This window comes from Sapajus apella, unplaced genomic scaffold (genome assembly GCF_009761245.1).
Source record: "Sapajus apella isolate SASKATOON/1434 unplaced genomic scaffold, GSC_monkey_1.0 scaffold76, whole genome shotgun sequence".
In the NCBI taxonomy this organism is placed as follows: Eukaryota; Metazoa; Chordata; class Mammalia; order Primates; family Cebidae; genus Sapajus; species Sapajus apella.
Genome location: NW_022437016.1, coordinates 8,627,578 through 8,650,812, shown reverse-complemented (window position 1 = coordinate 8,650,812; position 23,235 = coordinate 8,627,578). Strand labels below are relative to the sequence as shown.

The following is a 23,235-nucleotide window of genomic DNA, read 5'->3' as shown; positions in this document are numbered from 1 at the left end:
CCTGCCTGGGAAGCAGGAAGGACGAAGGGGCACATCTCCAGGTCCATGAGGCTGGAAGGCGGCCAGGCCCTCAGGCAGGTGCCCTTCTGGGATCAGAGGTCACGGTGTGATGGGCATTGCCAGGGAAGGGGCTGGGAGCAAGCAGCAGAGTCTCCCCTGAGTCTGCCTCTGCAGGCCCAGCCCCGACACAGGGGCAGCGCCAGTGTTTGCTGAGCTCCTCTACTCGGCAGACAATCCAGAGGGTTTCCTCTGAGTCCTCTCGCAGAATCTGTGTAGAGGCAATCAGTCATCACAGGAAGGAGTAAGCTCGCCAGGCCACTAGGGAGGACCAGAGCTGGAGAACCAGAGGTGGGCGGGTGAGCTGGGGGGGCTTGCTTGGGGAAAAAGGGTTGCTCCGTCATTCTTAAGCCCCTCCGGCCTTCTTGCCAAACCCCAAGTAGGCCCCTTATCCACTCTTTCCCGCAACTCTGGCCAGGGAGATGACACTTTAGACACCTAAACAGACACCCGGAAGTCCTTCCCATCAGACGGGAGGGACAACGTCCATTCTTTCCCCATTGCCGTCCTCTCTGATCCTCACAACAGCCCTGTGAGGTAGGCGGGGGGGTGGCTTCTTCCTCATGTCACAAATGACCACAGCAGGGTGGGAAGCTCAGGGCAGCCCCTCCTCTGCTCCTTTGCACTGCCCTGGCCATGGGGGTGAGTGGGTCTGTGCTTCCCTTGCATAACTGGCTCTGGCTCTAGCAGACACACCTGCCTGAGGGGACATTTGTTCTAGGAGCCAGAAGCCCAATCGGCCTCTGCTTATGGCCTCCCTGACCTTCCACCTGCCTCCACGGCAGGAGCAGCTCCCAGAGCCAGGGGAAGAGGCTGGAGCCCTGGCCTGGCTTCCTAGAGAATGTGCAGCCTTGGCTGCCCCTGCCCCAGGGCTGGAATGGCTGTCCCCATGCTGCAGCCGCCTCCACCTGGGACCAGCTACGCCCATCACACAGTCATGGACACACAGCAAAAGCAGCAGACATGCCCTGGAGCCCTGTCAGGATGCACACTAGCATCTGCAGACAAACACGTGCCCAGGTACACACTCCTCCAGATACACGCACACACACACTCCTCCAGATACACGCACACACTCCTCCAGATACACACACACTCCTGAACACACTGTGCACCCACGTGTGCCCTCCCACACAGCCGTACACCTGCCGAGGCGGCACCCCATGGGTGGGAGGGAGGAGTCCACGGCCTCTCTAGGCCTCTGCTTCCCTGAGTTGCTCTGCTTGTCCTCCATTCAGGATGGGGCAGAGGCGGAGGCTCTGTAGCAATGTCCTGGGCCCTGGAAGCAGCTTCCTTGGGTCTCCTGGTAGAAGCCATCCAGGACCTCCAGATGCTGGTGCTGGCACTGGCCGCCAGGCTGGCCTAGATGAGTCTCTCCTCTGGTGGCACCTTGAGGACACTATCCATCTCCAGACGGGCCCCGGCCACTTCCTGCTGGCTTGGGCTATAGGTGCCCTCGGACTGGCGGCGCTTTCGGGCTGCAAGGATCCCTGAAAGGAGGCCCAGGAGGAGGAGAAGGAGGCAGGCACAGGCTGCAGGCACAGCCACCTCCAGCAGCGGGAATGGCAGTGGCAGGGGCAGGCCTTTCTGCAAATGACACAACATCGAGGCCTAAGTCGCAGAGAAGGGGAGGCCCCGGGGCTGCAGAGCAAAGAGGGCAGCATGAGGATTGCTCAGAGAAAATCAGAGCTGGGATCAGGCTGCCCTGGGAGGGGCGAGACCCCCAGCCCCAGGAGTATGCAGGCAAGTGCCAGGAAACCACCTGTCAGAGCCACTGCTTCGGGGAGCCCTGTACAGCAAAGGAGTTCTGGCTAGAAGGACAGAGACAGACATTTACTGAACACCTAGCAGGAGCTAAGCACGGTGCCTGGGTTTCACGAAGCCTGTGAGGGTCTGATGAACAGGAGCAGGGTGGGCTGAGTGGCCCCCTGCCACAATAGCAAGGTCAGAATCCATCGGGGCTGGCCTGCTGCATCGGGGTGGCAGGGGGGTGGGGGGCTGCTCTGACAGCTTGTCCCTGCGAGGCTCATCCCAGGCTTGGGGAGAGGGGGCAGCAAACCTCCTTGCTGTCTCCAGTCACAGGCTCCCAGGACACCCCATCAAAGGCTCTACACACCTGGGACTCTGAAGTCCCAGGATCTAAGGATTCCAGAGGCACAGGAGGCACACGGGGTCTCAGACTCACCAGCCTCCCTCTGTACCTCCAGGCTTGTCAGCCTGCTGTGACCTGGGTTCCAAAGCTAGAGAGGAAAGTTCCTCTCGGTCCTGAGTGGGCCCTGCCAGCCTCCACCCCTGGGCATTTTGGGGGAGAAGCTGTAAAGCCATTTCCTCCCCCTGCCCTGGGAGGTGGCTGGGTGGGGAAGCCAGAGGCTGTAAAAGTTCAACTTGAAAGGAAACATTCCCAGTAAGTGGAGGGGATTTGTGTTTTATGACCCAGGCTGCCAGAAGCCTGTGGAGATCAAGGCTGCTCCCCAGACTTCCCTTCCAAGCCCAGGAAGGGGTGTGGTGGGGAGGTTCACAGCCTGCCGCCTTGGTCTGTCCAGGCTCCTCCTGGGCTCAGCCCCTGGGCTTGGGGTCAGCCTGCACAGCAGCCAAGCCTACCCTGGAGCCGACTCCCAGGCCCCTCCATGTCTTCCTACTCAGGACACTGGCTCAGAAACCTCTGGAGATGAGAGTCTCCTGGATTCACCAACCTAAATCCCAGAACGCCTACATCCTCTGGGCCCTTAATCCTGGTTGAATCGGCAGAGACCATCTGTCCTCACTGCCACTGCCCTGGGCACTCTGGGGAAGCCCCTGACCCGGCCAGGAGCTCTGTGCTCTCACCAACAGACAGTGGCAGCCCCCAAAGCTCTCCCTGGAGTGGAAATACCTCCTGTGTGGGGAGTGTGGAAGGGACCCAAGGCTCTTCTCGCTGACCCCTCCATGACAGAGTGGCCCAGGAATAGCCCCACGGTGCTACATTACTGTCCCCACTCCCCACAGCATCTTGCCAAGGGCCCAGCAGGCCATGTCCATGGCCCCTCACCCCTGGCATCACTCACCACCACTTCACAGAACCGGCCAGAGAACCTGGCGCTGCAGATACATTCAGATGCCCCTCCAGCTGCTCGGCAGGTGCCCCCATTCAAGCAGGGGTTGGCTTCACAGGGAAGGGGTGGGACCCGACACCTGGAGAGGGAAGGGGGCTGAGAAAGCAGCTCCCCCATGGCTGCCTCTTGTGCTCCCAGCTGCTCTGCTGCCCACCCCACCCTCAGCAAGCATCAGCGCTTGTCTATCCACTGCCCCCACACACTGCTCCCACCCAGCTGGGCCCTGCCAGGTGGCCACATGAGCAGCCATGACTGAGAGGAACTCTCACCCCGTTGGGGTGCTGGGGAAGCCTGTGTGAAGGCAGGCGCCCAGGAGCTGACACCACTGTGTGCAGGACCCAGAACCTGCACTTTTACAGTGTCCCACAGGCGGGCTGAGGCCGTGGGACACAGAACCACCACCAGGTCACCACTGCCCAGCAGCGGTCTATCATAGAGGATGGTCTTGGAAGACATGGAAGGAAACTCAAGTGACAGTGGTGACTGTGATACCAGAGAGGGGTGAGGAGGTGGGCGAGGACCCCTGTCCCGCCCTGGCTGGTGGAACAGCCCTCCACACCCATTGGACCACCTCATAGTCCCCAAGCCCCCAGACCCACCTCTGGTCAGCAAGACCCTCCAGGCAGCTGCAGTTGGCAGCAGGAGACCCACCCTCACACCGGCTGCTGTTGAGGCAGGTGACGTTCAGGTTGCACTCCTTGGGTGGGACAGGCAACCTGGAGAGGGAGTAGAGGCTGGAGTGGGGTGCAGGAGGCCTGGGACCTGCCCTCCCAGACGCTGTGGCCATGGGCCACCTGAGCCTGTGTTCTCAGGCATGGAATTCAGGGCCCTCCTCTATCAGTCGTGGGATTGGGGTCCCTGGTGGGAGGGAAGGGATACAAGACTGTCACTTTCCAGAGACTCAGAGGACTCTGAGGACAAAATTCAAGGACTCAACAAAAGCAGCTCCTAAACAACACCTGGACATTCTTCAGGGGAGAGGGAGGGGTTTGGCCAGGCAGATCCCCTTTCACACACTGAGCTCCCCAGAGAGCCACCCTGAGGTGAATAAGGGAAGCACCAAAGTCTGAACGGCTCATTCCAGCCTGACCCCCTCCCCCCAGCCTGGTCCCCTCTCTCCAGTCTGGCCCCTCCCCTCCAGCATGGTCCCTCCCTCCAGCCTGACTCCCCCTCCCTGTGCCCTAACCCGCGACCAACAGGAATGAACCTCCGTGTAAGGCAGGCAGCTCCCAGCCCCAGACCACAGTGCTGTTTATCTGAAATTCCAAGCTAACTGGGCATGTTTTGATCTGTGTTTTATCAGGAAGTTTATGAAGTCAAACCATCTTCCTCATGTCACAGATAAGGGCATGAGGCTCAGGGAAGGGAAGCAACTCTTCCACAAACCTGGCGGACTTCTCTTCCCCTCCACAGCCCCAGGGGGAGTTCACAGCCCACCCCAACCCTGGTCACCGGCGGGGCCCGCCCTCCTGCCCGGCCGTCCCACCTGCAGCGCGGGCCCCCGAAGCCGGGCGGGCAGAGGCACTCGAAACGGCCGTCAGAGTGCGTGTGACAGCGGCCACGGGCGCAGGGCGCCGAGTGACAGGGGTCGACATGGGCCTCGCAGCGAGGGCCCTCCCAGCTCGGGCCACAGGCGCAGGCGAAGGCGTCGAAGAGGTCACGGCAGGCGCCGCCGTGCAGGCAGGGCGAGGGCGCACACACCGGCGTGCCGCGGCAGCCGAGGATCGGGGCTGGCGCCCCAGGCCAGGCCATGAAGTGCTCTCGGGCTCCGGGGGCCGCGCCTGGCCGGGGCCGCGCCAAGGGCAAGGGGAAGCCACCCAGCGCCACGCGGCCCAAGCAGCCGGTGAAGTTCTCGGCCAGCAGGACGCGTGCGGCACCTGGACCCTGCAAGAAGCCCAGGTCGCCGGCCAGGCCGCGCAGTGCTACCGGCGTGGCAGCGCCGTCCAGCCACAGCAGCCAGGGCGAGGCAGCGGCCGCCGGGCGCTCCATGGCCAGGTGCACGCGGTGCCAAGCGCCATCAGCCACGCGCAGCCCAGGCATGGGCAGCACAGCGCCGGGCAGGCCGCGGCCTCCACGCACGCCGCCCACCAGCGAGCCGTTGCGCACCGCCAGCCACACTCCAGACGTGTTGCCGGCTGCGGCGCGCAGCAGCCAGGCTTCGGGGTCGCGCGTGCGGAAGGCCAGCGACAGGCCGCCGAGCGAGTGCCCCGACGATGCGTTGTGCCCGCTGAACATGGCGGGGGGACCCTCCCGGAACGTGGTCTGGGCCACACCTGCGGAGAAAGGGAGCCTCAGGGAATGGCCCACGGAACCTTCTCCAGAAACGCTACGTCCCCACTTCCCCCAGAGAGTGACAGACGAGCCACTTACTGAGGGCCCATCATGGGGGGCGGGGCACACGCACCCACCTTTCATCTAATCGTGGATCCTGGAAACTGCAGCCGCCCCCTGCCACCCTCACTTCTACCCCACATGTATTTCCTACCGCCGGAAGGGCAATTCCAGGCCAGTGCTGGGGAGGGCAGGATGCTCAGGCGACCCTCCAGGTCACAGGCCCAGCAACAGCAACTCCCAGCAGAATCTGGCCCCTTCCCTCCTCCGTGAAGCTGCCCCACCTCACGGCGGAGGCTCGCCCTTCACTGCAGCCAGTCATCTTTGTAAAATGCAGAGCTGGTCATGCCCCTCTCCTGAAAACCCTCGGAGGCTCCCCGCTGCCCTTGGGGATAAAGTCAGAAATGCCTCACTGGGCGTCTACAAAGCCTCTGTCAACTTTCCCACCCCGTTCCTGCTCACCCCCTTGCACTTCTGCTGTTCTTGCTGACCTCAGGGACTTTGCACATGCTGTGCCCCCTCAGTGAAATGTCCTTCCCCCCCGCCCCCGCCCCCGCCTCTCAGAGTCTGGCCTTGAAGCCCAGCACAGGCTCGCCTCCTGCAGATACTCTGTCCCTCTGCATTCGGGGGGCCCTGCCACACTGCCCTGGGGCTTGGCATGCCTGGTCCGCTAATATCTGACAAGCCCTGAGCATGCAGATGGCATCTAACCAGCTTGGGTGTCCAGCGCCCAGCACGGGAGCAGCCCAGGACACACACTCACACACAAAGCCATCGGGGACCTCCTCACACGTGGCAGGTGGGAGACAGGGCTGGCCGGGACACCACAGCTGCTGGGCACACGTGGGCCCTGTGAAGTTGGCAGGGCAGGTACAGTGGAAGTCATTCCAGGTGACGAGGCAAGTGCCACCATTGAAACAGGGGTCAGGCTGTGGGAGAGGCAGGGCGGGAGGTGGCTCAGGACTGCTGCTGGCAACACCCACCATAGCCAGCCTCGCAGTGCTTCTCCACTGAGCACCTGCTACAGACGTGGTATCTCCTCACAAACGAGTGGAGAGAAAGTCACTAGCATCCCCGTTTTATAGATGAGAAAGCTGAGGCTCAGTGAGGCAAAGCCCCTTGCCTGAGTTACCCAGCCAGTAGAGAGAGGAACCAGAGTTCCTGCCCATGCTGTTCCAACCCCAGGGCTGGTGGAATTCTGTTCCTGATCAAATAGGTGGCCCTGTCCCCCCAAGTACACTCCTGCAGAAAGGCTCAGGCAGCCCTCAATCTCGGTCAGGGTGTCTCTCTCAGACCAGGACTGGCTGTGGGAGGCATGGGGACCACCAAAGGGTAGGAGCAGCTGGGCTGGAGAGGGGGTGAATGCAAATCCTGCCCTGCCACCCTCCTGTAGTGGGACCCTGTGCAGGTCACTTCACCTCTTAAGCCCCAGTTTCCTCATCAGCAAAAAGACACACCCCTGGTGATGCAGAATATATCCTGGGAAAAGGACCCGCCCCTAGACACTTACACTGCACGTGTCCTCAGAGACGCAGCCCGCAGTGAGGTTCCAGTACTGCCTGCCACCGAGCTCACTGGGCTGGCTTAAGTTGTCCAGTGGCAGAGGAAGGAAGGGGAGGTGGTGGCCATCGAGTTGCAGGTCCTGGAGGCAGCCTCGGAAGGGCCCACCCCAGGGTTGGCTGTCAGCAGTGAGGAGCCTCCCACCCACATGCACCTGCTGCCCCAGGTCCTGCAGCTGGTCAGGCCCGAAGCTGAGCGTCACCAGGTGGCGGAGCCCATCATCCCAGCGCCCAGGGAGCACTACAGCAGGACTGCCTGGCACCTCGGCCCAGATCCGACCCTCACTCAGGAATACTGTCAGGCCAGCTGTGGAGTCATTGGCAAACTGGAGCAACATGCCAGCAGGCTCCCGGGTGCGGAGAAGGAAAGACACTGTGAGGTTGGGGCCTGGCAGCTCTTGGAGGAGAAAGGAGGCAGAGCTCGGGGTGCCTCCCAAGCCAAAGGTGGCAGCAGGAATCTCTGCAGGGATAGAAGGTGCCAGTGTGAGGCCTACAGGCTGAGGGAGCCAGATTTTGGGTGCTGCCTTCCCACCTGGCTCACTCCTCACCATCAGCACATGTGGGACCCCTATAGGGCCGTGGACAGTCGCAACGGAAATGAGTCCACAGATCCACACAGGCCCCTCCGTGGACACAAGGCAAAGGCTGGCACTGCTCTCGGCGCTTGCAGCCCAGGAGGACGTTCTCGCCAAGGTCCTCAGGCAGCAGGAGGTGCCCATCCACACGCACGTCCTGGAGGCAGCCTGCAAATGCCACGTCCCCCAGCCGGGCAGAGGAGATCCTGGCAGGCAGCGGGGTTGCCGAAGCCATGGGAGCCAGGGCCACGGGAGCAGAGGCCACACAGAGCCGAGCAGGGCAGCCCTCATGCCAGAGCCGCAGCTCCAGGGTCCCTGGGCGGAGCGCCACCTCCACCTGGTGCCAATGGCCATCGTTTAGGGCCAGGTCCGGCAGTCTCAGGACAAGCACAGTGGTGCCGTGGCTCCAGAGTGTCGCCTGAAGTGTGGCTGCCACCAATGCCAGTTCCAAGCTTTCCTTGGTGTCATTGCGAGTGGCCAAGGTCCCAGCGGGCAGCGTGGTGCGAAACCTCAGTGCCAGACCCAGCGGGCCACCAGCTGGCACAGATGCCTGAATGAGGCTCCCAGCCATCACAGAGAAGGTGGTATTCTGGCCACAGAAAGGTCCATGGGTACCAGGTGGGCAGTTGCAGACATAACTGTGGACCCCAGACTCAAAGATAGGGATGCAGGTGGCAGCCAGCGGGCAGGTGTGGTCCTGGCAGCCAGTGAGCTGCACAGAACAGTCGCGCCCACCCCAGGTCTTTGGGCACCAGCAGATATAGCCTGCCACAGTGTCACTGCAGGTTCCACCATGGAGGCAGGGATCCGACAGGCATTCATCCACATCTTCCTGACATGTCAGCCCTTTGGGGGAGACCAAGCCAAGGCTCAGTAATGTCTGGGGCCAGAACCACAGTATTGACCCAGAACTTACATACCTCTTATGATAGGGACCTCAGTGCCTATCAACCAAACCAATTCCCAAAGGATTTCTCACGGTCCCCTGACGTCCTCCGTAGGCCAGAATCCAAGATGCCCCTTCCTATGTCTGGTGAGTCTCCAGGCCCTGTGGATTTAATCTCCTAAACACTCTCCAATGCCCCCTTTCTCCGCCCCTCCCCTCGTCTCCTGCCTTACCAGCTCTGGGCTACCGTCCTGTCCTGTCTCCTCCAGTTTGTCAGCGTTCAGAAGCCCTCTCCCATCCATCTCCACCAGTAGCCAGAGGTCTGTTTCTAAAGCATCGCCTGGCCAGGTACCTGTACCGCTTAAGGCCCCATCACACACCCTGACATTTAAGACCCCCCCATGGACTGGGTTCTATAAGGCTCTGAAGCCTCAATCCTGCTTCCCAAGACCTTGAACTTCCCATTCCTCCAAGCATTTCCTGGAAAGTCCTGCCTCTGGGGCTTTGTTCATTCTGTTCTGTCTGCTTGGAATGCTTCATTCTCCCTTACCCTTCCTTTCAGACTCCTATTCATCCTGCAAAGCCCAAACTCAAAGGGCCCAGAGGCTTCCCCTAACTCCCAACTTCAAATTATAGTATCACTCTCCACTCCCAGACACAGCTCCCCAGAACCCTGTATTAAAAGTATCTGTTTACTCAGCTGAGATCTCCTTCAGGGACCTGAATATGTCCTTGGTGTCCAGCAAAGGGCATGGTATGGCTTTTATGGACAGAGTGATGAAATGGAGGAGCTGGTGGGGTGATGCATGCACCCGAGGCACTCTGAGCAGCCCCCTGCCCCAGGTTCAACTCCTCAGTCCCTCGGCCCCAGGGTCCCCACACTGGCTGTGAAGGGGCTGCCTCATCCTCCCTCCAGGTGCTCACGCCCTGCCTTGGGTCAAGAAGCCATAGCCCAACTATAGCTCAGCTCGAGCCACATTCCAGCTGGAGGAACCCAGGCCCAGAGAGGCCACCTGGGTCTGAAGCCCAGCCTGACCAGCTCACAAACGTACCTCCTCCTAGGAATCACCACCCACCAACCTCTCCATACCCAGGGCCCCATCCTCCATACCTGCCAGGAGCCACAGGTGACCCAGGAAGATCCACAGAGCCCCCGGCCCCATTGCCATGCTCCCAGACAGGTTGAGAGTGGTGGGCGGGCACTGAGGCTGGGGGTGGGGGCAGAGCTCCCTGCTTGGCCCAGCTGCCTCCTTCAAAGCCTGCTCAGGAATGCCAGGCACTGGCCTCCCCCACAGCCAGCACGGCCCAAAGAGAGGGAGGATGGGCAAAGAGCCCGGCCCTGCAGCTGGGGTCCCCCCTCCCTGGCTCTGACCTCAGAGGTCTGCCCTCCCAGTCACCCAACAGCTGAGCTCAACTGGGAAATGAGACGGGTTCCTGCTGACACTGGTGAACCCAGGGGATGACACCCCCCCATGCTCTCAGCTATAAGATGGGGTTTTAAACCCCTGCCTCATGGGGCTGTAGCAATGAAGAAATGAAAAATGCACAGCAAATGCTTCCCGGAGGCCAGGCATGCTGTGTGGGCCCAACGTGTGCCAGGTACCAAGGAGGCTGTTGTTCTTGGAGCAGGACTTGGGGAAGCTCGGCCCATGGGGGCAGTGGATGGGCCTTCAGGACACCCAGGAGTGTCGGCCATTCAGGGACGGGGGACACTGAGTCCCACCATCTTTAGGTGAGTGAGGGTGGGGGAGATGCGTCATCAGCAACTCTTTCTCCTGGTGGAGAAGCCTGTGCCCAGGAGCCTGCCAGGAAGAGGAGCCAGTGTACCCCAGCAGGAATGTGGGTGGGTGTGGGGGAGGTGTCACAGGCATTCCAGAGGGGCCAGGGACACTCGGTTGCACAGTCACCGGTGTCCTGTGTCTGTGCATCTGCATGTGCCCACGGCAGGGGAGACTTCCTGAACCCCCAGCTCCTGCCTGAGAGGCCCCAGCTTCCCAAAGTCAGGGTCCTCCTCCTACAGATGCTGCCCCCCAACTCTCTGCAGTAGCCCCCCTTTCCTTCTCTGCCCTGGCCAAACCGCCTCGTCTTCCCTGAAGGTGTGCAGGGTTCTCTGCCCATCCCCCCCCATTCTCCAGGACAACCTCAGCCCACTGAGGCCCCAGCTGCCAGGACTACACTCCTGATCCCCAGTCTCACCTCCAAAGCGAGTCCCAGTTCAGCCACCTTCAGCGGTCACCTGGGCCCCCACGCCCTCCTCCTCCCTGATCTCCTTGACCTCATCAATCCACACATCAGACAGAAGGGACCTTCTCACCCAAGAACCACCAATTCTGACATTCCCAGGGCCCGCCCCACCCCAGACACCTGCATAGCCATCTGGGCAGTGACACTGGAAGCCATTGGGCAGGTCCTGGCAGCGGCCCCCATTGAGGCATGGCTGTGAGGCACATTCGTCCACCTCCACGCTGCAGTCAGCTCCTGCAAGAGGCCCAGCTGTGGGTCCCACCTGCACCCTCAGAGCCAGGCAGGGGCTGAGAGGGTCCATTCTATAGCTAGGGAGACCAAGGCCGAGAGAGAGGGCAGAGTTGGGCGTGGAGTGGCAAGGGGAACAAGATCCCTCCCAGGGCACCTGAACACGGGCTGACTGCTTCCCCAGCAGGGGCTCACCCTCAAAGCCAGGAGGGCAGAGGCAGAGGAAGCCCACCGCGTGGCGGAAGCTGAAGACACCAGGGAAGGCAGGCTGGACGCCCCCGTAGAGGGCCGGGTCGGAGCGCTGCAGGCACTGGCCCCCGTGCTGGCAGGGGCTCGCTGCACACTCGTCCTCGTCCACTTCGCATCGCTCACCACTGTAGCCTGGGGGCGCACACACACAGCATCAGGTCTCACGGGGTCACCAGGCAGCACCTCTTCACTGTCACATGGCTAGCTGGGGCTAGCTAGGGACCGCAGCTCGGAATACGCCACCAAATGCGAGGGAGGGACGCACTGAGGGCGGCAGGGATGACCATGGCAGCCTTCAGCAGCAGCGGCCTACTGCTGCTATTACTAGTATTACTGCTGTGACGAGTACTAATTACTGAGCCCTTCTGAGCTGTCATGCCCGTGCCAAGGGCTTCCCAGCCATTGCACCTTCGCTCTCCCTGCAGCAACCCCAGGAGCGGGCGCCACAATCAGCCCTATTTTGTAGATCAAGAAACTGAGGCTCCGACAGGTTGCAGTCACACACTCTAGTCCCAAGGGCCCCCCCCCGCCCCCCACCGCGGGCACTCGCGCACGCGTACAGCCGCACACCTGCCCCGCCACCCCAGGCCGCACATGCGCACATACACACCTACCCGCTGCCCTAGGCCACGCACGCGCATGCACATGCCTTCCCTCCACCCCAGGCCACGCACGCGCATGCACATGCCTTCCCTCCACCCCAGGCCACGCACGCGCACGCACACAGCCTGCCACCCCAGGCCGCGCACGCGCACGCACACGCCTTCTCCTCCACCTCAGTCCACATACACGCACGCAAACCCTACCCCACCGCCCCGGGCCACACACGTGCACACACACACCTTCCCCTCTATCCCAGGCCACGCACGCGCACACCTGCCTCTCCGCCACGCGCACGCACACACCTGGCCAACAGAGACAGCGGAAGCTCCCGAGGCCCTCAAGGCAGGACGCGTTGTGCGCGCAGGGCGCCGATGCGCACTCCAGCACCTCCTGCTCGCAGTGCGCGCCCTCGTAGCCGGTGCCCGCGCAGTCGCACCGGAACCTGGGGAGGGCACGCGGCCGGAGCTGAGCGCGCACCTGCCCCTTCAGCCCTGTGCCCTCCGGCCCCCGCCGCCCTCGGGCACCCGGCGCCCCGGTCCCCTGCCCTGCCGCTCGCTCACCCGTTGACCAGGTCGTGGCACGTGCCCCCGTGTGCGCACGGCTGGCTCTGGCACTCATCGAGGTCCAGCTGGCAGCGGGTGTCCCCATAGCCCGGCGCGCACACACAGCGGAAGGAGCCCACGCCGTCCAGACACGAGCCCCCATGCAGGCAGGGCGCCGAGGCGCACTCGTCCACCTCCGTCTCGCAGGTCACGCCTGGACAGGGCCGGAGACACACAGGGCGTGGGATGGACACCTGGAGCAGGGCAGAAGAGGCAGAGCCAGGCCCACTCGGAGATAGAGACTTGTGGGTTCATTCATTCAGAGCTGCGTGTGGTGGGGGCGGGGGTCGCGCCAGCCAGCCACCGCAGGGAGAGAACGAGACCGACAGCCCTGCCCTCAGGGGACTCACAACAGTCTAGGCCAGGAGATGGGGGGAATTCGGCCAGTAATTACATACATGAGCTGGGTTTTGATGTTGCCAAGCTCAACGAGGAAAAGAGTTGGGTCCTGAAAAAGCAATAGCCGGAGTCTGCTCTATTCAGGGAAGGCTTCCTGGAAAAAGAGGCTTTTGAAGGATTCAGATAGGGGACTGTGGGCAGCAGCTGACGGCAGGCAGCCGGAGGCAAGTTCCGCTCAGGTCAGGGCCACCATGCCCTAGGGTGGGGTGCTAGGAGGGTGGGAAGCAAGGGAGAGGGTGGAGGCGGCCAGTCTAGTGGGAGGTGTTAGTGCCGTGGGGACCAGGTAACCTCTGGGTCCATCCTGAAAGTTTCAGACAGATGAGTGACTTGGTCCTACCTACATTTTATTTGTTTGTTTTGTTTTCTTGAGACAGAGTCTTGTTCTGTCTCCCAGGCGGGAGTGCAGTGATGCAATCTCTACCTCACAGGTTCAAGCAATTCTTGTGCCTCAGCCTCCAGAGTAGCTGGGATTACAGGTGCCCACCACCTCACTCGGCTAATTTTTGTATTTTTTTTTTTGTAGAGAAGGGGTTTTGCCATGTTGGCCAGGCTGGTCTTTTAACTCCTGGCCTCAAGCGATCGACCCGCCTCGGCCTCCCAAAGTGCTGGGATTACAGGCCTAAGCTACCGCACCTGGCCCTATCTACATTTTTGAAGGCCCACGCTGATGGCTGTGAGACCCTCGAGAGGCCGGAGATGCTGGGGGAGGTTAATCACTCCTCCTTGTGTCCCTGAACTGTCCTGGTTTTAGAACTGAAAGTACCGAGTCCCAGGAACCGTCACCGTCCTGGGCAAATCAAGACTGCTGAGTGGCTCTCCCAGGGTGAGGGTGGAGAGGAAGGGAGCTGGAGTCCCAGGGTTTCAGATACACCACCTGAGATCATCCTGGAGCTCAGGGTCACTGTAGACTCCAGTGGGCCCTGCCCCCTAAGTGGGTTGTGTCAAGGGCGGGCCCAGAGGCCCAGCGGACTCCAGCTGGAACCCTCCCGCTTCTCAGTTCATTGAGCACAAAACATGACCCCACCTTCTCATCACCCTTCCCTCCTCCCGCCCCATCCCCACTCCCACCCGCTGTGTCAGGGGGAGCCAGGGCTCTGCTGGAAATCCCAAACTCCCCCACCCAGCTTGGAATGGAAAGAGGAGAGAATGAGTCATGGCAGATGCTGCCCCAACTCACATCCACAGCTTTCCCAGAAAGAGTTACCCAAAGTATGTGAGTGCCACACATCGGGTACACAACCCACTGCTCACACACACACATTCCCCACACCCACAGGTTCCTCACACACGCACTCAGCAGAGGCGCCCCAGGTACCCACAGATCTTTACGGATACAAAAGAGAACAAACCAGGAAACACGGACGGATGTGGCCCACACTGGCATGTACACTAATACACCCAGACCAGACACTGAAACACCAGAACGGTGAGAAGGATGCATGGAACTGGCTTCCCAAATCTCTCTTCATCAGCTGCCATTTCGTCACTATAGGCCCCCTGCCCTGGAACTCAGCCCCACAATCTGTACCCCTTGCTCTGAAGTGACTTCAAACTGCCCTCTGCCCTCAGAATACAGTTGTCTGAATTCAGGATTGAAGGAGAATCCAGAGTGCCTACACTGCAGACTCCAGACTGCCCTGGACTTGGCCTCACTCCCACACCTGTCCGCAGCTGCACCCTCCTTCCCGACTTCAGGCCTCTCTAGGAAGGCACTCCAGGATGCTCTCGGCTCAGACCATGCCATGGGTAGGCCTTGGACAGGCCATACTATGAAGAAGGCCCTAAATGCCACTCACTTTTCTGAGCACTTACATATATATTATCCCACTCCAGACAGCAGTGATCCGTGGGGTGCATCAGCACTACAGTTTGTACGAGACCGTGGGTGTCTCTATGCTAGAACTCTGGGAGTCTCCCCCAGACCAGATGCCAGGGGTCCACATTGCATCCCAGACCACATCAAGAGTGTTCAAATGAGCGGATGGTGCCTGTCATGTGTCTACATGACAGCTTGGCACAGGCCTGCAGCAAGTGCTAGAAAGACTATCTGGGCATCCTCATTAAAGCCACGCCAGGCATGTCCACACTGCCAGAGATGCCTGAGGGGTACCTCCACCCCCAGAGCAAAGCTGAACTCTAGGCTGAACTGAAATAACATCGGGTGTCTGAGATGTGCCACACCGGGCCAGCACCCGCACCCATATACTCTCACCCAGAGCTGCCAGGTAAACCCACGAAATATCAATTCTGTAGTCAGACCGAGTGGATATACCCCAGAGCTGCCAGGATGCCTGGGGGCATCCCTACTCGAAGTCAAAGCTGAAGCCATGATGCTTACACTCTGAGCAGCTGGCGGATCCACATTACAGACTTCCTCCCAGGGCAGCCTGGGCTGTTACCTGCATAGCCAAGGGGGCAATGGCACTCATAGCGATCGGCCAGGTTGTGGCAGGTGGCCCCGTGGTGGCACGGCCGAGATGCACACTCATCGATGTCCAGCTCACAGCGTGGGCCCTGGAAACCCGGCACGCAGTAGCAGCGGAAGCCATCAGGATCTGGACCCTGGGGCACACACAGAGCGCCATGGTGGCATGGCTGGGTGGCACAGCCCCGGGGCTCTGTGGGCCCACAGGTGTAGCCACCACTCTCGGTAGCCTGGCACTCGGTCCCTGGAGCGCACGGGTCTGAGGCACAGGCACTGGGGGGCTCTGAAGGCACCGTCCCTGTAGAAAGAAGAAACTGGCTGGGCAGGGCGGGCAAACGTTACAATGACAATCTCCTCCCCACCCTCTCAGGCCCAGCCCAGACCCCTAAAGCAACATAGGTGTCTCCATGCGCAGGATGGACGGAGGGCCAGGGGTCTGCAAGCCAGATCCCAGTAAGCTGCACACATCTATACCCAGAACTGGGAGCAATTTTAGGAGAGTCTACATAGCAGAGAAGTAGGACCAGGGATGCCTGGCTGCTAGGCAGGATCAGCAGACAGAGGCTTCTGACCCCATGAGCATCCCTCTACTGTCTCATTCCTGCAGTGCCCCTTTGAGGTAGGATCTGTCATGCCACTGCACCAGACAGCAAAAGGAGGCCCAGGAAAGAAAGTGAAGGCTTGCTGAGGTCACAGTTAGTGTTCTCTGGGACAGGCTTCAAGGTCTGTCTGGGTTATTTCAGCTTCACCTGGGAGAGGGTCTCCCCTCACGTTTGCCTTCTGCAGGCCCCATCCATCCCAGGAGGCCCAAAAGGGTAAGGCTCCTCCCACTGCCCCCTCCACCTCTTCTGCCAGGGGTCTGGTAACTCCATCCCTGGGTGAAACTGGAGATGGCCCCAACCTCAACCTCGGGAGGACGGGTGGACAACTTCAAAGGCAGGGATCGTGTGTGCTCCGCTGGTCTCATTCCTACCCCTTCTCCACCTCACTACCCACCCCCTGCCAGCCACTGGCCTGGGAACTTCTAGAGGGCCCCGCCCTCATTTCATCCCCCATCAGCAAACACCTGAGTGTCCAGCCTGGCTGAGGTCACTTGGTACAGAGCAGGTATTGAGACGGCTCACGGACACCTGCCCCCCCACACACACTGTGATTCGTCTGGCACCGGAGCTCCCTCTGATAGAGGCTCACCAGCTGGCTTGGAAGCCAAGCCCAGAGATCCTCGTCCCCCTTCCTCTCCTCCTGCCTTCCTGAGAGCCTTGTCACTACAACGCCCAGGTGAGAACTTGGGCTTTGAAGTGAAACAGCCCTGGGTTCAAGTCCATCTCAGAAAGTTACTATGAGACCCTGGGTAAGTCATTTGTCCTACGGACCCTCCATTTCCCAGTCTGGAAATGGGGTAATAGAACCCCCTCATCAAATGCTGAATGATTCAACCCCTCAGGGCCGCAGTCAAGGGCTGCTTTTGGTAGGAATTCCGTAGGGATGGGGGAAGGGAACCTCGAGAAGGCACAGCCCCCGTTCCTCCCCCCACCCCCACCTGGAGCTCTCAGAGGTGTGCCCCTCCCCCACCCAGGTTGTCATCCAGACACTCACCAGATCCCAGAACAGCTCAGGCCCTGCACCCTTCCCTCCCCCACTCTGGTGAAGCCCCCCAGATAAGGCTGGCAGCCTCTCAGGCGTCATCTGCATTCCAGGCAGGGCTGTCCTGCCTCCAGACCTGCATCCTTCCAGCTCCCTTAGGAAAGGGCACAGGTTTGAGGCATCGGGCAGTCCTGGTTTGTATCTGGGATGCAAAAAGTGCCCGCCTCACGGAGGTGTTGAGAGGATCCACCAAGGTGATGCGGGCACAGCCCTGGCACTGGGTGTAGCCAGCACTGCTCAGGAGGGCGCAGCAATCATAACCCATGGTGAGGGGCCCCAGCTGCCAGTGCCTGTGCCAACAGGCCACTCACTTAATCCCCATAGAGCACTGCCCCTCACCTGTGCAGTGTGGGGGATGCCCCAATCCAATCTGAAGCTTTGCCCCCCATCTCAGAGCAGCTGGGACCATGCCAGGGAGGGAGCACCGGGGAAAGGATCCTGGGGGGCAGGGAAGGCACCCTGTCACAGGGGATCTTCCCAGGAACAGGGAACAGATGGGCCCTAAATGACAGAGCTCAGGAGACAGAGTCCAACCCCATGGGAGGAAGGAATCTCTCTAGTCAGAGCCAGACAGGAAGGGAAGGAGCGGCCTGTCCTGGGGGGCAGGCAGTAGTGCCACAGGCCTGCCTGGGAGGGACAGCCATATTTCTTACATCATCCCATGGATCTCACCATTTACCCTCCAAGGTGGATAGGACTATGATCCCTGTTTTACAGCTCAGGAAAGGCAGCCTCACAGTCCACAGCCTGAGGGAGGCTGGAATCCAAACCCAGGGCCTCACTCCAAGCTTCCCAGAATCATTGGGGGCCATATGAACAATACAGATTCCTGGAGCCCGCTCCAGACTCAAAATTTTGAACCACTGGCCCTGAGCCTGACAACCTGCCTTGCAACCAACTCCCTGGGGGATTCCTTTCACTTTTAGGTGTGGGAACCAGACCTCAGGTTGTCACCGTCTTCCAGGGGTGAGCCTGGGAGGCCAGAATAGCCCAGGGCAGACAGGAGAGGCAAGGAGGGGTGGGGTGTGGAGGGCAGCAGGGCAGAGGAGGGACCGTTCCCGGGCCCAGGCTGGAGAGGTGGGGCCTGTTGCCAGGGCAACGAGGGGCCTGTGCTTATCTTTACAAATCCCTCCTGACCTCAGGCTGCCTGGGCCGACCTGGCAGGGAGGGATTAACGGACGCCCGCCCCTCCTCTTCGACCTGGTGCCCTGTCCTGGGGAGGGCAGGAGGACACAGCCGTTTACTGAGTGTGTACTACGTGCTTGGGGCTGTGCGTCTATTTGTTTTTTTTTTGTTTTTTTTTTTTTTTGAGACGGAGTTTCGCTCTTGTTACCCAGGCTGGAGTGCAATGGCGCGATCTCGGCTCACCGCAACCTCCGCCTCCTGGGTTCAGGCAATTCTCCTGCCTCAGTCTCCTGAGTAGCTGGGTTTACAGGCACGCGCCACCATGCCCAGCTAATGTTTTGTATTTTTTTTAGTAGAGACGGGGTTTCACCGTGTTGACCAGGATGGTCTCGATCTCTTGACCTCGTGATCCACCTGCCTTGGCCTCCCAAAGTACTGGGATTACAGGCGTGAGCCGCCGCGCCCACCGCGCCCGGCCGTGTCTATTTGTTATACTCGATTGAGACCAGAAAAGGCCTGGGCTGTTAAGAAAATTCGCTTTTGTAACTCAAAGAGTTTGATAATTTTGCCCAAGTTGAAACAAAGAATCAGATCAGCTCCTGATTTCCCAGAGGTCCACTTCTCCACTTTGCAAACTCTAAATTGCCACCCACATATTGTCATTTTGGTACATTTCAGCTGCCTCACCCAGGAATAAATCTCTAAAGGTTTTCACAAGAATACAGTTTCCAATATCAGACTGGGCAGAGCGGGCCGTCTTCCACGTCTATCCAGAACCCAGCTGTTGGCAATCCCACCAGTCTCAGGCCTCGCGCAGTGGCTACTAACTCCTACTTTTCATGCACGTCTAATGGGCCTGGTTATAACAGCCAGCAACTGGGGAGAAGTGTTTTACTGAAGCCAGGTGTGGTGGCTCACACCTGTAATCCCAGCACTTGGGGAAGCTGAAATGGGAGGATCACTTCAGGCCAGGCGTTCGAGACCAGCCTGGCAGACAGAGTGAGACTGTCTCCACAAAACACAAAAAAATAAGCTGAGCATGGGGCAGGCCCTGTAGTCCCAGCTGCTTGGGAGGCTGAGGTGGGAGGATGGCTTGAGCCTGGGATGTTGAGGCTACAGTGAGCTATGATTTTGCCACTGCACCCCAGCCAGGGCAATAGAGTGAGATCCTTTCTCAAAATAAATAAATATAAATAAATAAACAAACCAAAAAACCACAAGCAAAAAAAAAAAAAAGCGTTTTACTGGGGAAACTTCCTGTCCGACAAATCAAGAGAGAATATTTCTGAGAAGCCACCTAAGCTCTCATAAGGTGTGGGAACGTCTAGCGTAGGGAAGAAATTGTTCATCTGAGATCCCTGGGCCCCAAAGCTCTACCCGCAACATGGGTAGGGCTGAATAACAGACACGATGGATGGGGCTTTGCAAACAGTCGTCAGGAAAGGGTAAAATACTCTTTCGGGCAGAAAAATTTGGAATGCTCTTTTTCAAAAATGTTTACCTTCTGAGGTTAAAAGGCATAATTTTGATAATAGCAATTGCAACAATAGCTGTCAGGGACGGAGTGCCTCCCCTGTGCCTGGCGCTGACGATCCCTTGAGTTCAGGCTCAGAGCACAGTTCCAGGGGGTTACCTCCTGAAGTGAGGGGGAAGGGGGGGGCAGGGGTTTCCCCACCTGCCACCCAGGCAGCCACTTTTAACAATTTTACTACTCACTATGAATGGGCTTCCATCTAAAACTTCCCTTGAAATTGGGGGTTCCATGCCAAAACCTGGTGTGGGACCACTCGCTGCATTCTCTTCGAATCCATGTACCTGAGCTCTGAGTGAGTCAGTCTGTCCTCGTTTTTCGTTTTTTTTGTTTGTTTGTTTGTTTTTTTGAGACGGAGTTTCGCTCTTGTTACCCAGGCTGGAGTGCAATGGCGCGATCTCGGCTCACCGCAACCTCCGCCTCCTGGGTTCAGGCAATTCTCCTGCCTCAGCCTCCTGAGTAGCTGGGATTACAGGCACGCGCCACCATGCCCAGCCAATTTTTTGTATTTTTAGTAGAGACAGGGTTTCACCATGTTGACCAGGATGGTCTCGATCTCTTGACCTCGTGATCCACCCGCCTCGGCCTCCCAAAGTGCTGGGATTACAGGCTTGAGCCACCGCGCCCGGCCCTCGTTTTGTTTTTTGAGACACACTCTCCCTCTATCGCCCAGGCTGGAGTGCAGTGGTGCGATCTCGGCTCACTGCAACCTCTGCCACCTGGGTTCAAGCAGTTCTCCTGCCTCAGCCTCCCAAGTAGCTGGGGTTACAGGCACCTGCCACCGTGCCTGGCTAATTTTTGTATTTTTAGTAGAGATGGGGTTTCACCATCTTGGCCAGACTGGTCTCGAACTCCTGACCTGGTGATCCACCCACCTTGGCCTCCCAAAGTGCTGGGATTACAAGCGTGAGCCACCTCGCCTGGCCTCCATCCTCGTTTTACAGAGACATAGAAGAGACATGACTTTCCCTAGGCTAGCTGCACAGTCCACTGCGAAATCCCAGCACTGGCTCGGGGACTGACTTGCTCTGTCTCTGGGCCTCGTTTACCTCCTCCATAAACTGAGGGTATCAGAGCCGACTTCGCAGGCTGCTGGGAGAATTCAGTTAGACCTTGTTAGTAGCACAGGGCCTGCCATGGAGTGGCCGATCATATCCATCAACAGTTCTTTACTTGAGGCAAACACCCACTGTCCAAAAGATCCTGACATTGGGTTGTCTCTGCCTCTGTCCCTGTCCCACAGGCCCCCACCCCCTTCTGGCTGGAGGAGGGGGTGGACCTGGGGCCTGGACTCACTGCCCCTTTGTCTGCCGGGCTCCCTGGGTGTTCGGGGAAGGGAGGGTGGATATGAGAGCCCAACACTCCCCATTGTCCTCCAAGATGCTTGGTCCTCTCCATGGCAACGAGCTGGGCCTTTGTAGCAAGTTGGGCCAGGGATGGAGGGGCCCAGCTCAGGGCCTGGAAGGGGTGGGCAGCACAGCCAGGGGCCCAGGGCCTCCAGAAGCCGCCATCCCCTCTGGGATGGAAATTGGTTTTCAAGTGACAAAATCTCCGGTCCTTCCCCTCCCAGCAGGCAGGCTAGGGCACTAGCATGCAGAAATGGTCATGTAGGCAGTGCCCCTGCCAGTGTTTAGGAGTCCCCAGGGATGGGGCCCCCAGCACGTAAGTGGCAGAGGAAAGGCTGCCCTGGATGCCCCAGCAGGGCTGATGGGATGAGTGTACCCACCAGTGTCCAGACACCACCCCCCCTGCCTCCATCCACGCTGTGCCTCCCAGTCCCATGTGGCTGCACACTGAGTGCGAATGCAACACGTCCACACGTGCGTGCGATGGGTGTGCACAGACGTGCCTTGTGTGTGCACGTGTGTGTAGGTGCATGTGCTGGTAGATCCACATGTGTCTGTGGCACCTGTTCCTCTGTCACCATGTGCCCTTGGGTGTGCCACACGGGTGTGTGGAGTGTGGGTATCACAGGGAGGGGGACACGGCCCCCATCCATCTCACGCGCTTTGCTTGCAGAGAACAGAGAGGAGAAGCCACCATCCCCACCGCCACTGCCCACCCCTCCACAGAGCCCAAGTCACCTGTCGGCCGAGCTTAGCTCATAACTCCCCATCCCTCTCTGAGCCTTGGTTTCCTTCAGTAGAAAATGGGGTCCTCATCCTCCCCAGGGCCCCATAGACAGGACAGGAAATGAAAGCTTTGCAAGCGCGGGAACCACGAGGGGCCCCAGGTGGGACTAGGAGAGGCTTGGCCCCCACACTCTGCAGCCTGCGGAGCTCTGGGGCACGGAGGGCTCCCCCAGCCTCAGGGGAGCCCTGGCCCTCCTTGGCTCCCTCCCCAGCCTGTGGAGGTGGGGGCGGGGACCTCCCAGGCCTGCCCCCGTAACTATAGTGACTAACACCAAGCGTTCCCTTAGACCCCCCAGGAGGAATTCCAGTCTCCGAGAGCTTGGACGAAAGTAAAAAGGGCTTGGTGAAAGGGGTCTGGCTTTAGGGAGCCCTTTCAGATTGGCTTTGGAATGCTGAGGAGGGGGCAGCAGGGGACACATGCTTGTTCCCAAAGCCCCAGCACCCCACAGGGACCCAGAGCATCTCAGCAGCCCCCAATGCAGCAGGGCCACCGCACCCAGCTCCCTGGGCCTTCCTCCCACTTCTCCACCTCGTCACCCGAGCTGGGGTCTGCCGCCCCCACCCCACACCCCTCATATTGAGAGCAAAGACCCAGTTCAGCCGCTCTGCACAACTTACACCCCACAGCGTGCGTGGGACACAGCTCATTACACCCAGCTCCTCAGACACAACTCCTAGCTCACCCCAGACAGCTCATCCACCTCCCAACTTCAACACACCCACCACCTGCGCCCCGCAACCCAGCATGGGACTCACAACAGGTTTTGGGGTGAGGCTTACGCCACCTGCAACTCCCCAAGAAACCCAGAAACCCAGAAGTCCCCCAGCCTTTTACAGGATGCAACACAGCACCTCCAAAACACACGCCCCCATCCCTCACCAGCAACAGCTCCCGCAAATCACGCCCAGCCCCAGTGCCCAACCCCCAAAACTTACAACCCCCCTCAACACAAAACAGCCCAGAACACAACACGCTCACTCCATGGAGCCCCACACGGTCTGGGGGCCCACAGCCACACATTCCTGTGCACCCCACAGCTCAGGCCTGCACCCACGCGGACCAGTGCACCCTCTGCTCCCACGGCCAAGGCCTGGGCTGTCTGCCTTGGGGGACAGACCCTCCCCCAGGACCCCCAGATGTGGGCCCCAACTCACCAGCCAGGAGGGCGAGGGCAGGGACCCAGAGCAGCAGCAGCAACAGGACAGGGGCCAGGGCCCAGGGGACCGGGAGCTGGGGGGCCGGGGACCCAGGCCTGGCCAGCGCCATGGCAGCCTGCTCTGCTCGGCCGCTATGGGAACGGGCGGGCGGCCTGGCTGGCTCCGCACCCCCCTCGTCCCTCCAACCAGCACTAATGCCATGGACAGAGGCCCGGCCCCTCCCTCCCCTCCCCGACACCTCCCTCCCCTCCCCACTGCTGCCGACTCCTCCTCCTCCTCCCGCCCAGGCCTCCTGGGCTGCTCCACCTCGTGGATGTCCCTAGACTTCAGCCCCAAGTCCCCAAGCCCCTCAGCCTGTGAGGTGGACCTGGTCTGGGCACCCCCCAGCCTCTCCC

At 59.9% G+C, this 23,235-nt stretch overlaps 1 protein-coding gene across 1 annotated transcript; it reads right to left on the bottom strand.

Annotated features, from left to right (window-relative positions):
* Positions 1 to 1,094: 1,094 nt before the first annotated feature.
* On the bottom strand, positions 1,095 to 23,013 carry CRB2 (crumbs cell polarity complex component 2). Its single transcript, XM_032251636.1, has 13 exons — positions 22,838 to 23,013; positions 15,225 to 15,548; positions 12,385 to 12,580; positions 12,127 to 12,266; positions 11,168 to 11,353; positions 10,865 to 10,978; positions 7,588 to 8,460; positions 6,991 to 7,499; positions 6,244 to 6,409; positions 4,636 to 5,422; positions 3,749 to 3,865; positions 3,102 to 3,228; positions 1,095 to 1,644 (listed from the first exon to the last, which is right to left on the bottom strand). The coding sequence occupies exons 1-13, from the start codon at positions 22,947 to 22,949 to the stop codon at positions 1,420 to 1,422; spliced, it is 3,876 nt and encodes a 1,291-aa protein (XP_032107527.1). The 5' UTR covers positions 22,950 to 23,013; the 3' UTR covers positions 1,095 to 1,419.
* Between the last annotated feature and the right edge of the window lie 222 nt (positions 23,014 to 23,235).

Coding starts and splice junctions, on each gene's coding strand:
- CRB2 (XM_032251636.1), bottom strand. CDS start 22,949: ATGGCGCTGGCCAGGCCTGGGTCCCCGGCCCCCCAGCTCCCGGTCCCC. Junction 7,500..7,587: donor GGGTCCCACATGTGCTGATG/GTGAGGAGTGAG, acceptor CTATCCCTGCAG/AGATTCCTGCTGCCACCTTT. Junction 5,423..6,243: donor GGTCCCCGATGGCTTTGTGT/GTGAGTGTGTGT, acceptor CTTTCTCCGCAG/GTGTGGCCCAGACCACGTTC.